Here is a 16,798-nt window from a genome sequence, read left to right as displayed (position 1 = left end):
AATGCGGAGGGTTGTTTAATAGAGATAAGACGACCATTGTCCTCCTAAAATAATAATAAAAAAAATTATGTTAGATTTGTGGCTGGAACTAACTTGATTATAAAAATCCTCTTTGTTGCACGGCTAATGGGGTAATGGTGGCTGGGGGATAAAACCTACTAGCCAGACATCTCTGTCTGAAATGATACCCAACAGGCCTCCCTGCTACTGGCCCCTGTAATATAAATCCCTGTTGCACTTTGTATTCATCCATTTTTAATGTGGAGACCCAGCTGGAGATAGGGGTGGGGTTGTGGTGGGAGCTCAAGGTGTTTGTGTGTGTGTGTGTGTGTGTGCCTAATGTCTAGGGAGGATGGTGCCTCAGTTGTCTGCCAGTGTTTATCCCTAGATAAATGCTGACAGTGGGTCCTGCCAGGCCTAGTCATGGACCTGGACTGGGATGTGCCTGATCTGGCTCAGGTCTGGTCTTAATGCTTAAATATGCAGCTATTAGGGCCTTCCTTAGTCCCCCAACCCACACCCCTCCAACACACAGATGAATGTACACACACACACACACACACACACACAGTCTGATATTACACAGCTGGGAGGTGTGGGGCCAGGAACTCCAGTTATTCGGCAGGCCTTGGTGCGGAGAGGGCTGGATGAGACATGGAGGACCAGACATTCTTGAGTGGGTGGCTTTCGGAAAACAAGTGCCCAGAGGACCATGGGGCTTTGTTGCTGTATCTGTTTTCCCCCTACCCACCCTGCTCCGGCTGGGGAACATATGGAGAGGGAAGCAGAGCCTTACTGTATGTGTGTGTGTGTGTGTGTGTGTGGAGTAAGGGCTGGGGCCTGGGGCTTAGAGTGTCAGAGACGAGAGCGTCCTTCATATCACACTGAAATTACTGTGAGCTATGTGTCAGTGAGGCAGTGGATAGAACAACATCAAGGCGTGGAGTTAAAATAGTAGACAAGCTGTTTATTTCTCTAGTGAATTTATATCTTCGGAATTTCTCTGCACAGCAGCATACAGGGAATTGTGACAAAATATAAATAACAAAATTCAACAGTGTTTATTTCTCTCTTTTAATTTAATTACAAACCTCAGTTAAAAGTGGCAAATTGTCTAATGTCTTCAACATATTCCATTCTCTTTCTCTCTCTCTCTCTCTCTCTCTCTTGCTCTCGCTCTCTTTCACGCCTCAAGAATGTAACATTGAACAGCAACTTAAAAAAATGTATGGATATCATTATTTACAACAATCACCTTTTGGCGAACAATGCTTGGAGCTTATTGTAAAGTCTCTTCCATGTGTTGGATGCAATGAAAGAAAATACAATTATGTTATACAAAGATCAAAAATACTATTAAAAACCCTTATTATAAATGGCAGCACTATATTAATAAACTGCTGTTGACATTTTACATGTAAGTACAAAATCCTGTTGAGGTAGTACCCTCTGAAGTCACTTATAATGTTAAAATACTGAATTAACATCACTAAACTTTTTATTTACAATACAGCAAATCTATGTTCCTTACTTCATTAAAATTGTATTCCTTTGGTAAACACAACTGTTCGACATGTGCAGTCCTGCAAGAGTCAATTGTACATTCACAATATTTTGCATCTATTTTTGGATACTTTGTATGATACATTATGCAAAAGGGGCAAGTATGTTGTTTTACAAAAGCTCTTTTTATTAATAACATTCATTCGTGCTATATTTCCACCACTGACTTGGTAAAACTGCAATATTGACTCTTGTAGAGTGCTTCTAACTTCACCCAGTAAAGGTTTTGGAAAAATACCCAAAGTGGAATTCATGAAACAGTTGAAAGGGAAGTGTGCAGCCCTAGAGAGACCCATAAGACATTAAATCCAGTGTGTAACCCTTGGTCAGGGATGTAAACATCAAAGGTACCTCATATTGGCCTAATTAACTTATTTAAAAATAAGCCTGGGCAAAGAAAACAAACAATTCCTGTCAGCAAAGTTGAGAGTAATTTGGCAGGGCAACTATTGATTATGAAGTTACTCTGAAAACATGAATGCATAACAGAGACTCCTTTGTGAGTCTTTTTTTCTCTTACACATATTAAATGTCAGTCCCAGAGGGAAGTAAATTGTGTGGTGGACTGCAGGAGAGGAGGAATGGGCTATGAATGTCATACCAAGAACACTTAAGTTTACAGAAAACTCCAGTATCAAATGGTACAGAGATGGAACATTCTTAATCTTGATTAATGGCAAACTTAACTTTGGTTTAAAAAGATAATAGGAGTAAGCTTAGCTTACATGGAAAATACTGGGGGTTAACATAAACAAAACACCTCCAATGTTCATGACAACATGTATACTTCCCCACATAAGAAAATAACATTGTTTATTCACACAAAGTGATTGTGTACTGTGGATTTTGATGAATAAACATCTAAACACTAACGAGTGAAGGAAAAAATATATACTTTTCATGAATAACGAATACAATAAACTATGGAAATAAAGTATCTATAAAAATATACGAGATTTTGAAAAAAAAAAGATATTTAATTTGTTTATTAAATCCTGTAGCATAGCAGTTAGGACTGGGAAAGCCGCAATCGAAACAGTCATCTGAAAGAAATGTTCAGTGCAATCAAATTTAGTTACTCGATGTATGAAGCTCTGTCTTTTAGAATATTTTCATTCGCTTACCACCTACTGCCCTCCCTCCCTTTAATGGTCGCTGGGCTGGTTGATCTTTGGAGAGTGGACAGTACTTAATTGTGTGCGCATTATCTCCGTTGGCACTGCATAATGGACATGTGTAAGCCCGGAGAATGGGACACACAACCCTCCCGTCTGGTGTTTTCAGTACGTGAGAGCCGTACACTTCCTCCGGAGCTCCGTTATTCCGACAGAAGACGCAGATCTTGGGCTCCTGCTTATTCCGTGCCGTTGGCTTCCGCATCTTCCGCTCCATGCCAAACAGATCAAATCCCGTGAAGCTTCCTCCAAAGCCGAGGTCCCGGTCTTGTTGAGGGACGCCCGCACCTTGGTTTTGGAAGGGGCTCAATATGGAGAAGCGCTCTTTCAAGTCGAGGATGGAGGTAGGCGGGGGACTCCCGGAGGGGCAGCAGCAGTCCAGGTGTCCGCCTTCACCGCTGCCCGAGATTACGCACGCACACGCTGGAGAGTCATCCAAGCCCAGAGTTGCTTTCAAGGACTCCGTGATGGAGTTAGGACTTTGGGGCACATTGTGCTTGTTATTCTTCGTGACCAGTGTCGACAGGCCGAGATAGTCATTCCAAAAATTAAAGGTATAGTCATAGGGCGTGCGCGCGTTCAAATAATTATGATTTAAGAAATCCATCTCTATCTTTTACTTTTAAAGTATTCCGTCAGCTTTTTCTTACAGAGTTCTCCGCCAGTATGTAGTCAAGTCAACTGTAGTCAAGTCCAGTGCCTTTCTTAGGAAGCTCAATGCGTCAGCAGCACAACAGGCTGCTGGTTATAAGGCTCCCGGAGAAGCTGAGAGGAGGGCGGGGCTCTTTTCAAACCAAGTTTATGATCAGGTTGAAACCGTGTTTCCTCGAGCTCAGATAGACCCTGATATAAAAAAACGCGGGGCAGTTTTTGGAAGACAGGACAAGCGACGGTAGCTAAGATCTAGAAACTTCAGGAGATAAGGTATATCCACGTCGTCAACACAGTTGCAAAATAAACGGTGACCAATTACACGTGTTTATGCAGTTGCGAAATAGAAGTCGCGTCCGAATACTGTATATATTTGTCAACTACTAGTTCCTGGACGTGCAACGATGATTCATTAATGGGGTTGTAGATATGCATTGCTCTCTATCACTGCGAATCCAATCCATCAGGGTTTGTATGTGATATTATTTATTAGTCGAGCAGAACAAAGGGATTAAACGTGAGTCAGTAGCGTACTTTTTTTTACAATCTATTACCTCATCCAGAGACCCTTTGTGCATAGCTGTTATTCAGGGTATTCTAGCACAACACCATAGTAACACGCTGTTGAGGTTGTTACTCAATGCCACGGTTCTCCTGTGGCGGTAATAAAACAGCGCAGTCGCCTTGTTTTGCAGGAAGGCACAATGTGGAGTGGCTACAGCGCATAAACTCAACACGTATTATGTAATTCTAACTAGATGTAACACTGTAGTTGCCACCTCTGTACCAAAGTACCTATATCTATACATATACAGTCTATATATACATTTGCACCAACCTCTGTGTAGGTAAGTGGTGAAATCAGATGTAGGTGTGTAATTTTGAGCTAAATAGCTTATGATCGAATGTCAGAAGATTTACTCAGGCCCATGGCGTTCTTTTATGGTGTTCCTGCTGTGGTCTTGGCACTGGCTGAAAAGCCTCAGCCTTGGAGGGGCATTGTTCTACAAGCTCAAGGCTGAATGAAGGCAAACTGTGTTGCCCTTAAAGCAATGCTCTGCAAATCCCCTCTCCAAAAATACAGGCCTCCAAATGACACGCAGGGAGCTTCACGGTTAATGAAGTCATCCAGATTTAACCACGGCCCTCATCTGCATGTTCCTTTTTGCACAGAGAACAAAGAAGGGAGGGGAGCTGGAGAGAGCAGTGAAGGGGAGGGGAGGGGGCTTCCCAGGTTTGACAAGGTGCAGACCAGCTGATGAATGTAGGCAACTAGCCAAAGAGACAAAGAGATTTTTCCCTCGCTAACACTTTAATCAATCACATTAAAGAGGAGGTAGTGGTGGTGGTGGTGGCGGGGGGCTAGATCATAAACATAAATAACGCCACCGAAGAATGCACTGTGGGTGAGAGTCAGTGTCATTTCGCACAGCCCTCCCACTGTCCTGCTCGCAATACAATCAACAGCAGCGCATTTACCGTGTGGTGCCTGCTGTTCCACTCTTCAGCCACCGGGGGTCTGTGTGTGCCAGGCAGAGTGTTGTTGGGATGACGTCATGACACGGGTCGTGTGTATACAGCTTATTCCAAGGGCTTTTGTGAGCCTCTGATATGTGAGGGAGGGAAACATGGACATGAGGAGAGACTCCCAACATCACCACCACTACCTCCATTACTACCACGACAACAACAACAAGAAAAAACAAATATGTCATCTTTCAAATAAGACAAGCCCCTCTGGCTACTAGGTTACACACTGAGTAATTTCAAGCCAGTCCAAGCTTTTGACGGCATGCAACAATAACTTACAGAGACACATAACCAGTGATGCAACCATTAGGCTGAATTTGCAGCTATTGTGTGGCTTGAGCAATAAAGCAAAGGATGACAACTCTCATGAATAATTGGAACCTTCAATAGTACTGGCAAACATGTTAATACACTGTTATATTTTTCATCAATCCTAATGATCAAGGTTATTCTCGTATCGCACAGTAGTGTAATAATGGCTTCATGTCACCTTGCATGGTGTGCTAATTGCACCTTAATAAGCAGACTGTTTTTGACAGATGCCCTGATAGGGGCTCCCTCTGTTGTTCCCTTGTGCTTATTAAAAAGTCACCCAGAGAAACAACATGCCAGCCTAATGATGGCTTTAGTGATAGCTGCAGGCCCCCGTGTTGTTTCAAGGCCTTAAGAGTAATGTGTCTGTCGATAATGGTGCATTCTACAGCAGCGGGCCGGCACTCTGCGCCGACCATGTGCTGTTACACAAACGCTTCCTCCATCAGTATTAATTATCTGCCTTGACGGAATGCGAGCAGTGGGGTCCTGCTACACCGCGCTGCCATAAGAGCCACTGTATTTCTAATTAAGAGCAGAGGAGAGATTGTTGAACCCCAGCCAGCCGGGAGGATTAAGGCTATTTTAAGGGGGGAATTCAATAGAATGCCATACCTTGAAGTTTTGTGAAGCAGAAAGTAATAGAGGATGGTCTTTGTGTGGACATGCTTTGTTTAGTCATTTTCATGCCCCCCCCCCCCACATCTTTTTCTCCCTTTCCTTTCCTTACCCACCTGGAATTCCACCCCTCTTGGAGGAATTAATGTTTAGTTGCTCAGATGAATTATTTCTTGTTATGACAAAAAATATAAAAAGAATGTAAGTGTTTCTCTTGTTTGTGGCTTTATATGAAAGAAACAATAAAACCACAAGCACCTTAATAAAATCACCTCATTAACTGTATGCAACTATGTAATACCACATGTAATACCAGCATATCATGTTGTCCCCTAACATACTGTGCAATACACAAGGCATTAGCAAACATTCAATTAAAATTAAAACAAGAAAATGGCTGACTATTCAGTGTTCAGTGTATGCAGCTTTTGCAGTGATGAAGTTTTGCAAACACATACACTTACTACTATAGTAAATCCCAATGGATGATACTTATCATTAATAATAAATGCAAAGAACATTTTATCAGCTGCTAGACAGTTTATAAAGATGTGGAGGTACCAAAGATCACCTCTAATGCCTGATTCCTTACTTCATGGCAGACTACAGTCAAAATCATTGCATGGAGCTCAGTTCTACTCCCAGTATGACTTTCTCTGATTTATTAGTGCTATCAATAATGCATCAGCCAAGGCAAAGAGTCCTGTGGTTATTGCAGTGTATTGCACTAAATGATGCATTATGTTCTACAATAAAAAGGGAGAACACTCCCCCCCCCCCCCCCCCCCCCCCACACACACACACACACACTTAAATTCTGAGCTTCAGCACATGCGGCTATGGCATGTATCCTTATCAAAGTGTCTCTCTAACGCTATCTGCCCCCCCCCCCCCCACCACTCTTACATGTGGAGTCAGAGCTGTCTTGAAAACCCTCTTAGGGTAGGACATCTAATACACATAATGATGTGAGATCTGCCCGTGGCTCTCTGGGGCCTCTCTGTTTCTGAACGCCACTTCTATGACTGAAGTATTAATGGCTGTGTCATTGCTTAATTTTGTTGTGACTTGGAGGGATTAATTCTCATCCATTAAGTCGGGTGCTTTTTCTCCACTGTCTGGAAGCACCTCGTTCATATTGGGACAGAGGAATAAGATTACGAGGTGATGATCTATAGAGCTGAGGAGCCGGCTACTTCTGTAAATTGATTTAGTGGTTTGAGTTGACAAAGTGAATATTGCATGAGGCTGTTGCTGACCAAGGGAAACATTTACTTTTAATGAGATATATTCTTCTTCTTACCACTGTGAGTGTGAAAATAAGCCATTTGTCGGACATGCAACCTTGTGTTCCAAAACTAGTTCAACAACATTATCTCGGAGTGATTCATGGGGCATAACATTCATGCATTTTTAGCAAATAAGCAGCCTGATGCTTAAGCAGTGTTTTTAAAGCGGACATGCTAACATTAGGCTGCTAATGGTGTCTGAGCTTGGGCTTGCTTTGCAGCAGAGTCCTTTGATAAGGTAATGAAATGGTTCCTACAGATGACGGCTCATCACTCACTCAAAGCACAGTGCCATACTCACATGCAAAATGGCACAGTTTGCCAACATAGTGGGGTGAAATTATAGTAGAGAGTAGAGTATATGACTCCATTGTATGTGTGGATTAAAGCTACAGAAATACAGACATGATTGGGACATGACTGGATTGTTTGAGTGAAATGGTCTGCCTTGGTCATAGCTGAAGTCTTGTATAAAAATACAGGGAGAGAGAAGTCACCTCTAGTTGTTGAGGGGAATAGCATGCTCTGTTTTGGACATGTGACAAGACTATATAAAAAGCTCAGTTAAAATAGCCTATATAATGAGAGTACATCACTGTAGTGTAGAAGCATGTTTGACACAGACTGAACTGTTTGAAGAGTTTTGAAATGGCATACAAAAAGGTCCCCTAAAAAGATGGATCTATATGTTTATGTCGAATATAGTCACACTGTGAAGTAAAGGCATGATTCGTAGTTCTATCTGTGAGATTTGGGTTTTACACATGTGGAAACTCCCGCCTGTTAGTGACTAAAGAAAAGTCCTCTGATAGAGTGAAAGGTTTTTTCTTTTTTTTCTTGTTTGCCTAATAGGCCCCAATAACCAGATGAATACAATGAACGTCCACTGGCCTGCTTTGCATATAAAATGCCACGTCCATCTGTGCTCCTTGCCTCACCCGCGTGCTTCCTTTTAAGCTGTCTCTTTGTCAGGGTCCCGGTCAGAGGATGACCACATGGAATCATTAATATCCATTAGGGCCAACTGTGTGGAGATGCAAATTCAGCCATATTCACAAATTTAATAAGGGAGCTAATTTAGTCTGGCATGATAGATTGCGGTAGGGACTTGATAACATACTGCATCTAAAAATGGAATTCAAATAACACATTGTATGGCAATTTTTTCCCCTTAAATCAAGACTCAAGGCCAGGGGACCTTAATGAAAGTCTTTTGGAGCCAATATCAGGAAATATCATGATGGCTGCAGCAGTCACTATAATGACAATTTCAGATTGATAAAGGATGTCTTGTGCAAAGTATCACCAACCAAGGATCTCAGTCTCATGCACACACAAACACATACATAGGCGTGCGAGCGCACACACACACACACACACACACACACACACACACACACACACACACACACACACACACACACACACACACACACACAAATGCATCACCCCAGCAATCTCCTTGGAAAGATTATGAAGGGCCTTGTACGAAATTGAGAATAGATAGTGAGAGGCTGTAAATGGAAATTATTTTCACTTCAATATATTGAGTGTGGAGTTTATGAGATTATGTTGAAAGGAGCCGGGAGGAAAAAATGTGTATCACGAGACTGAACTTGTCCTTTAGCTCTGTGTCGACTGAAAGGAAAATGGCCACTGTAATTGCATATTAAATCCAGAAATGCCATATATGCCAGTGTACTGTATACATGCCATTTCATTTGGGAGCCCCCATCTCTTCTATGTTTATAATAAATTAAGCTAATAAGTGAGGTAGTCAATGACAGAAGCAATGGCATGAGTGATATGTGACATGAATGTGAAATCGGGAAAAAGAGTGATCTAATGGCTAGCAATGCATCGCTACAATGGCTAATGCCTTCCATTTAAGGATTGCCTGGTCCGAATGGCCATGTTAATTCTAGATACAATAAAAAAAGGGAGCTTGCGCCTGAATAAGTTAATTTGTGGCGAGCTCAATGCAGCATGTATGAATGAGGCAATGCTGGCATAACTCCCTGGACCTGATTGGCTGATTCAGTTGAAGCCCTGAATGAAGAGTAACAGCTTCGACTCCTCCAAATGAGCCTTTGTTTTAACAAAAGCCAAAGAGGATAACAGAGACAATCAAATCAGGGCATTATTGATATCACAGCTTCAGTTGCACCACATGCATCTGCAAGATTTCTCTTTTTTAAAATGGCTCTTTACAAATCCCTTCATGTAGGCAGTGTTGATGCAACCCAGATGTCATTTGCTTCAGCAGTTCATTAAGCTAGCAAGCCCAAGCAGAAGTAGATATTTTTTAAGGATTATCTATCTGTTTTTTTCATTGCAGACAACTTGCCCCCCAATTCCTGTTTGCACATTCACACTCAGGAGAGCCAAGCTCCAGTAATTGCCATCCTTCTCCATCTGTAGGTGCAATACATTACGTGTAATAAGTTGATTAAAACGTTATTCCCTCCCGCGACTCTGTGATGAGTCTAATTCTCGTGTAATGAAGACTATTAATATTCTGATACCATCAGAAAAAGAAATTCCAGATTCGCTATCAGCGGGAGGATAGTAAATGATTGCCTTACCAGGCAATGAGCTGGAAAGACAGACGGTAATTAAACAGTGGCTCAAACCGTGTTCCTGCAGAACGGTTTCCTCCGCCACGTCCTCCTCAGTGTAATGGCTATGCAAGCCTGTGCTGAGGCACCCCACAAAAGAAGAGGGAAACAATTACATTTAAGAGGCTTAGAGGTTTGAAAACTGTACAGCAAGGAGTAGAAATGGCGTTTTTTTTTTGTTTGTTTTTTTATAAAGAAATAGACCTTGGCCTTGGGTCTTTTGTATCGTTTGCGTGAAAATAACGTTAATTGGCCCAGTTTTGTCTCCATGGGCTGGACTGTATCAGGAGCTCAGGAGACTGACCCATTTGGATCTGCCGTCCCCAGGGGTCCCGCTGTTCTCCAAGTATAAAACAAACACTTTAAATCCTCCATCAGCCAACACACAGGACCCTCATAACAGCGCCCGATGCTACATTGTATATATTTATAATGAGCTTTAATGCAAATCCACTCGCTAACCCAAACAGCACACGCTATAGATGCGAGGCACAGGACATGCATGGCCACAGGACAGCAGGTGCAGCCGAGCATGTGTTTCTCATTATACATGAACAATGTAAATGTGGTGTGTGTGTGTGTGTGTGTGTGTGTGTGTGTGTGTGTGTGTGAGTGTGTGTGTGTGTGTGTGGTTCAGAGTAGGGGTGGGTGGGGTAGGCTGTGTGTGGGTGGATGGATTACTGTGCAGAATCTGCACAGCATCTTTGTGTGCTGTTGTTCTTGGCTAGGCTAAATCCTGCCATACACTGGTCTCAATGCTGCTGCAGGAGACTTTCTCTGTCTGTTTGAAGTTATCCCTCCTGCATAATGTGCAGCTTGTGCAGACTGACATCATGTGGCCGATATTCTTAAGCCCTATGATTAAATATACACTCCTGTATACAGTCATTGTCCCTCTAAGCCTTACACACATTGTGTATTTATGATGATAGAAAGCCTAAGACCACATGCTAGTGTTATTGTTAAACACCATTCAAGAGTCTTTTCATGCCAGGGGTAAACATTATCTGATATGCAAGTTCTTGTTTTGAACAACAAATAGATATCTTGCTAACATAGTCTCAATTTGTCTTTCATTCCTGGATCAATGAGGACCTATGTAGAGTAGAGTACTGCTCACCACAATATCTTTAGGTGTTGACTGTCTGTGCTTTGTTTCCATTTATCCAGGCTTACCTTTAGATTTACCTGTGTGTTTTACCTAAGACCCACCTGTTTGTGCAGTGTGTAGGCCACGCTAGTCCCTGACTGACACGTCTGAAAGCCACCCGCTGCCTCGGCCTCCTCCTGGGATGCTTGTATTTTAATGTGTTGTTTGTGTTTTGGCAGAGATTATGCCTCACAGGACACCCACAATGAACCTGACATGGACACAATGGTGCCTTTGTTGCCCTGGCTTAGACCGGGAGAGCGGCTAACCTTTCCTCCCCTCCTTTCATCTCTGTCGGCCCCGACGCTGAAACATTGCCACTTTTAACCAACACTCCCAACGGCCAACACACTACCTGTTACAGTGTTTATGACTTTGAGCAGAGCCAGTGCCTTTATGGTTGGAAAACAGAGAGTGGTGTTTGTGTGCTGTGAAAGTGTTTTTACACTTTGACGAGAGCGCTCTACAACAGCCATGTTTACCTTCTGAAAGCAAGCTAGTTGGAAAAGACAGTGCTACTGATTCTTAACCTACTGTGGCAGCTGGCTGATGTGTCGTTATTGCGGGCAAAATCAATGGTAGCTGTAAAGCAAAGGCGAACTGCTTAAAACAGCATATCTGCAAGCTCTTTGTTTTACAGTCTCTCCTTCCCCACTGCAATAATACATCTGCCAGCGCCACAGCACAATGAATATGCTTATTAGGGGATATGATCATGAGTTGTGAAAGCCTCGGCGAAACACTTCATCTTCTCCATTATCCACCTTCCTGAGCCTTCCTGTGTAAGCACCGACATCATTAGTGTGGTGGCCACCAAAGTGATTGATTTAGATCGAAGCTCAGACAGCTCTGCGTGTGTGTGGGTAAGTGTGTGTGTGTGTGTGTGTGTTTGTGTATGCGTATTGGTGCATGTGCATGTGTACGTGTATCCACTTCCCTTGGTATGTGTGGGAGTCAATCAACACCTTCCGAGTTCACATGCACCCTGGTGGTGCATGGACAGGAGGTTAGGCGAGTAGTCACTCCATATGTTATTTGACAGATCCGTGCGGTTAGCTGACCCCAAGGTCTGTGTAGACACACGTACACACACACACACACACACGCACACACACACACACACACACACACACACACACACACACACACACACACACACACACACACACACACACACACACACAGAGAGCTCTAAGGTACACTACCCCTGAGCTCTCACACTCCTGTCCATAACGAGGACCTTTTCCAGATGGAGGGCCCATTACCCTGCCCTGTGCTGTCATAAAAGATTCCCTTGTACTCTGGCAAACTCAGCGAGATGTTGGCTCAGCTAGGAGCCGCCATCTCCTAAAATGGCCCAAATGGTATGTGACTCTAAAAAGAGCGATTCCACTCTTTGACTCTGACAGCAGTCGGTGCTGGTCTAATGGGGTCTTAAAGCTACACGCCTGGATTAATGGCAGGCCAAGAACGCAGTGCAGGCATACAGTGGGATAGCACTGATTAGCCAATGCATTTGTAAGCCACATCAGTCTTGTTTTTGTCCTGGTCAAAGGCGATATTTTATTTGTCATCACAGAACTCAATTCAGAAGTTTTTTCACATTAATTAAAATGAATATTTTCTTAGAATAAAAGAGATGTGTGGTTACTAAAGCAGAACTCTTTAATTCTGTGATATTCTAAACCGAATCACAAATGTCAGGTAAGACATTGAAATTCAGGCTCCCCAAGTGTTGGAGTGCACAGTGTCTATCCAGTTGTCTGCTCCTGTTGTAGTGTGGCCATAGACTCCTGTTCTAGTACATCTGTTCCAGTAGCAGTTCCACTCCATTTGAGATTCCGTAGTCTGCATAAGCACGGTTCCTTGGGGGCCCTGTTTGGAACTGTCTTTTTCAAAGACAGCAAATGAGCATTTGTGTGTGTGTGTGTGTGTGTGTGTTTAGCTGTTCCTTGAGAAGCCCCTTTTTCACATTACCATCTGACTACAGCTAATTTACGCTCTGATCCCCGAGAAGCGCTCTTTCTCCCCTCCACTGAAAAGACCCTGTGGCAGCACAGCCCACAAAAGCGGCGAGTATCAGATTTTTGGACGACAACCTGTGAGGGTTTTGGGAACCCGATCCGGCGCGATGTCCGGAGGCTGGGAAGGGGAGGGCAGGTCCCTGTCGTGTGAAAAGCGCCGGTATTTTCCAGTCCAGGGGTTTTCAAAGCGGGACCGCCGCGTTCGGAGCTCCTGCCTCCCTGACTGGAGCCACCTGTCCAGCCCTGACCGAAATCCCTCAACCTGAAAGTTCACCGCAGGGGTCCCACCGCACAGTGGGCAGTCTTATATCCAATCTGCTTTTTGCATGCCGACAAATATGTGGCGATGACAGACTTGTTAAGGAAATTTCGATGGCTGCCCCTCATTAGGATTTTAATGGAGACTACATTTAGGGAAGGTCAAAATGCTTAAGGGCTTAAGGATCAGTGTGCAGCTAAGCCATACATTTCAGGTACTTAAAGGGCAATTTGGTGGCCAAAAAACTCTCTTTACATTAACGTCTAACTAGGAAGGACATTAATGCCAAGAATGACATATTTGAGGAGACCTATACATCTAGGGTGATCCAATAAATGACCAGCTTGTGGTTTTGAGAGGAAGTGACAATAAACCCTTCATTATCCCGACTAAACACATCAAAAACACTGAAGTCATTGGATTATAGGTAGCCAAAATGCACCCAATAATGAGAACCCTGACTTGGGGTTTCAGCATAAGGTTAACATTAAAATGAACTGAACGCAATGGAATGCTTTGTAAAGGCTAACATATGCTTTAAAAGATCTTAACTACAGCAACAGAGATGAGCTGTAGTTATCTCAACCACACACTGTAATATATTACTTTTTTTAAGCATTACACAGAATGCAATCTTGTAAGATTTTAATCTCAAGCAAGTTATCAGATTTGTTTTTTTCCTCTGCGAAGCCCAGCAGTCTCTGAGTGCAGTGGCGAGGGGAAAGGAGGTGGGGTGGGGTTACGAGGCGAGTCGAGGGGAGAGGAGGTGGGCGCAGGCAGTGTCACACAGAATTCCAGCTTGAGGAGTGTCTGTTGGCCCTTTGTTCCCAAACAGCCTCTGTTCTGCCCAAGTGATTTGCCAAATGGACAGTCAACGTTCCACAGCCTCCTAAGACATCTCACTACCATCTGGTTCAGTAAAGACACTGGGTAATAGATACCTTGCAGTTGGGAGGTCCCATAGATATATACACTAGATGTCGCCTTGACTACTGCTGTTCATTGGAACGAATGCGTCAATCGAGACGCCATCTTGCTTCAGTGATCCACTCCTCTATAATGCATTAGCGTCAATCTGGGCAAAGATCTAGCGAAAATAAAATCACCATAAATCGTCAAAATCTCAAGCAATTATCTAGTTTTTTGGGTTGTTCCAACTGACAGGCATGTATTTATGGTTGAGTCTAGAGAAAACTAAGCTTAAGACGATAATAAAGATACATTTTACCCGTCTAGCCCCATAGACTCCCATTCATTCTGCACTAGCTAGCGGCGGCCCCTAGAGGAACAATGAGTAAACTGCAACCAGGTTCGATACAATGAAAGTAAACAGGCTCTTCTAGACAGGCTCTGGTTGAGGCCACATACCCCTCGTTTCGTTTACTCATGTAAGTTGTAATCTCACCAGAAGTTGCTGTAGATCTGTAGAACATTTACCTCTGCTACTACATAGGCTACGCCAGTCGTTACTTTTATAATCATGGGTCAGTGCCATGGGCAAACGAGATGTAGCTGAATTCATAAATGACAAAGCCATGAGAAAGGTGATTTTCTTACGTTTCAACAACAAAGAAGCCGATCTGCCATCATTGTGAGAAGTTCCCAAATTTGTCGCTAATCGCTAAAAAGGTTTTCTATCACTGGGGATGGCCAAACGTCGCTAAATAGGTAACGCTGACAATACAGGACAACTAGTTTAGCGCTTCAGATCCCTGTACAAAGATGGCGGCGGTGTTGACTCATGCTGAGAAGCAGAAGGCGACATCTAGTGTATATATCTATGGGGAGGTCCAATCCGATATCTTTAAGAAAAAAAAAGACATAAAGTACAAAAAGTACAAAAAGCACACACACACACACATGTACAGGATTTGGGAGCTCATAGTTGAGAACACTGTGATCAAGAATTAAACATAGGACAGAAAAGATTGAGAGAGTGCTGATGTGTGTGACTCATGGTCAGATGACAGTCAGACTGAAGCCAAATCCAAACTCATCCATGTTTCTGGAGAGGCGCCAAGTGAACAGACAGCAAATGCAGACTTAACAGGTTGTTTAGGGAGTGCAGTGTGTCTCACCACATGTAAATGTGGACAGGAGTGGGTGTCACATAAAGCGCGCATAATATATAATGTGATTCATATGTCAGATGTACAGTACAGTATAGGGTGGTGGGGGTGGGGGATTGGCATGCCAAGACTTTGACTGAGATCCAATATTATATCACAGGAGTAATAATCTCGTTAAGCTTGGTGGACAGAAACTGAAAGTACTTTGAGATTTGTCTGTTCCCATAATGTATGGGGTCAAGAAATGCAATTAAATGCTGCAATCCCCATAATGGTCGCTGTAATGTGAGAGCCAATGGATATCTCAAATACACTGAAATGAGTAATGCAACCAGACAGCAGGCCAATGAGACAAAGAAAGAGAGAGAAAAAAAATCTCAGCTGTAAGCTTATATCGACTTGTTGTGTGTGTTTATGTGTGTGTGTGAGTGTGTGTGTGTGTGTATGTTTGTGTGTGTTTGTGTGTGTGTTTGTTTGTGTGTGTGTGTGTGTCCATGCGTGTTTGTATGTGTGTGTGTGTGCCTGCGTGTGTAAAAGTGTCCCCCTTATGTGCTTCTGAAAGTGTTTTCCAGATGCCATGTTAGATTAATGCAGCGACGGGACCAGAACCATCCCACAGAATCTGACTCAATTCTGCCATGAGACACGTGTGTGTGTGTGTGTGTGTGTGTGTGTGTGTGTGTGTGTGTGTGTGTGTGTGTGTGTGTGTGTGTGTGTATGTGTGTGTGTGCATCCAGCAGGATGCGTGACAGGTGCAATCTCCCAGCTCTAATTTAAAGATTTCTGTAGCTCGTCTGCTTGGTGCACAGCAGCCTCCCTAATTCACCACCAGATGTACAGCACCCCCACTAAACGCTCGTAAGACACACAGAAACTGTATAATTAACATGAAGAAAACACAGCCATAAGGTACTTTTTTAAAAGTCTTGTGTTTTGCCAGTCCTGTGCCTCTGAGAGTCTGTAGCGCATGATTTCCCAGTAGTAGCGACAACATCAACCACAGAAAGTTATATGGTCTTGGCTATGGCTATGGCTATGGCCCCCACCTTCTACTTCAAGGCAGCGCTGCCTAGAAGGCACTAGGCTTAGGGTTAGGTGCCTTGAAGTCACCGTTGGCAGCGCTGCCTTGAAGTCGACGGTGGGGACCCAAAAGACCATCAAGCTCACAGAAAGTATCATTTTATGACATGAGTCCCATTGAAATTTAGGATATACTGTGATGTATGATATACTATAATAATAATATGACCTTATCATGATATTATGTTTAGAGCCTCAATTTTTCAAAAACACACATCATGTTTGCTAAAGCTATTTAAACATTCAAAAATATGCTCTGACAACAGACATTTTCATCATTCATTTTTTAAATAGATGAAGTTGTACTTTTTTATGCAAAGCCACATCATATTGTTTTTTCCCCCTAACCTGTCCCCCCTATATTTATGTCTGAAATAGCCTATGGATTAATGGTGTCTTGGATGATAAATGCATGAGATCATAAATATTCATAGACAGGCTAAATAGTCTCCACTGACAC

General features: G+C 43.1%; 1 protein-coding gene across 1 annotated transcript; it reads right to left on the bottom strand.

Annotated features, from left to right (window-relative positions):
* Window positions 1-946: 946 nt before the first annotated feature.
* nanos1 (nanos homolog 1) lies at window positions 947-3,466 on the bottom strand. The gene has a single exon (XM_076287517.1). The coding sequence runs from the start codon at window positions 3,343-3,345 to the stop codon at window positions 2,665-2,667; it is 681 nt and encodes a 226-aa protein (XP_076143632.1). The 5' UTR covers window positions 3,346-3,466; the 3' UTR covers window positions 947-2,664.
* Between the last annotated feature and the right edge of the window lie 13,332 nt (window positions 3,467-16,798).

Source organism: Alosa pseudoharengus, unplaced genomic scaffold, assembly GCF_046254945.1.
Source record: "Alosa pseudoharengus isolate Yale_2024_CS ecotype anadromous, Long Island Sound unplaced genomic scaffold, YU_APseudo_1.1 YU_APseudo_1.1_scf_16, whole genome shotgun sequence".
In the NCBI taxonomy this organism is placed as follows: domain Eukaryota; kingdom Metazoa; phylum Chordata; class Actinopteri; order Clupeiformes; family Clupeidae; genus Alosa; species Alosa pseudoharengus.
The sequence above is the reverse complement of the archived record's forward strand: the minus strand, read 5'-3'. Positions and strand labels throughout refer to the sequence as shown.

Bases quoted from the DNA above. Each gene is read 5' to 3' on its own strand.
- nanos1 (XM_076287517.1), bottom strand. From the start codon at position 3,345: ATGGATTTCTTAAATCATAATTATTTGAACGCGCGCACGCCCTATGAC.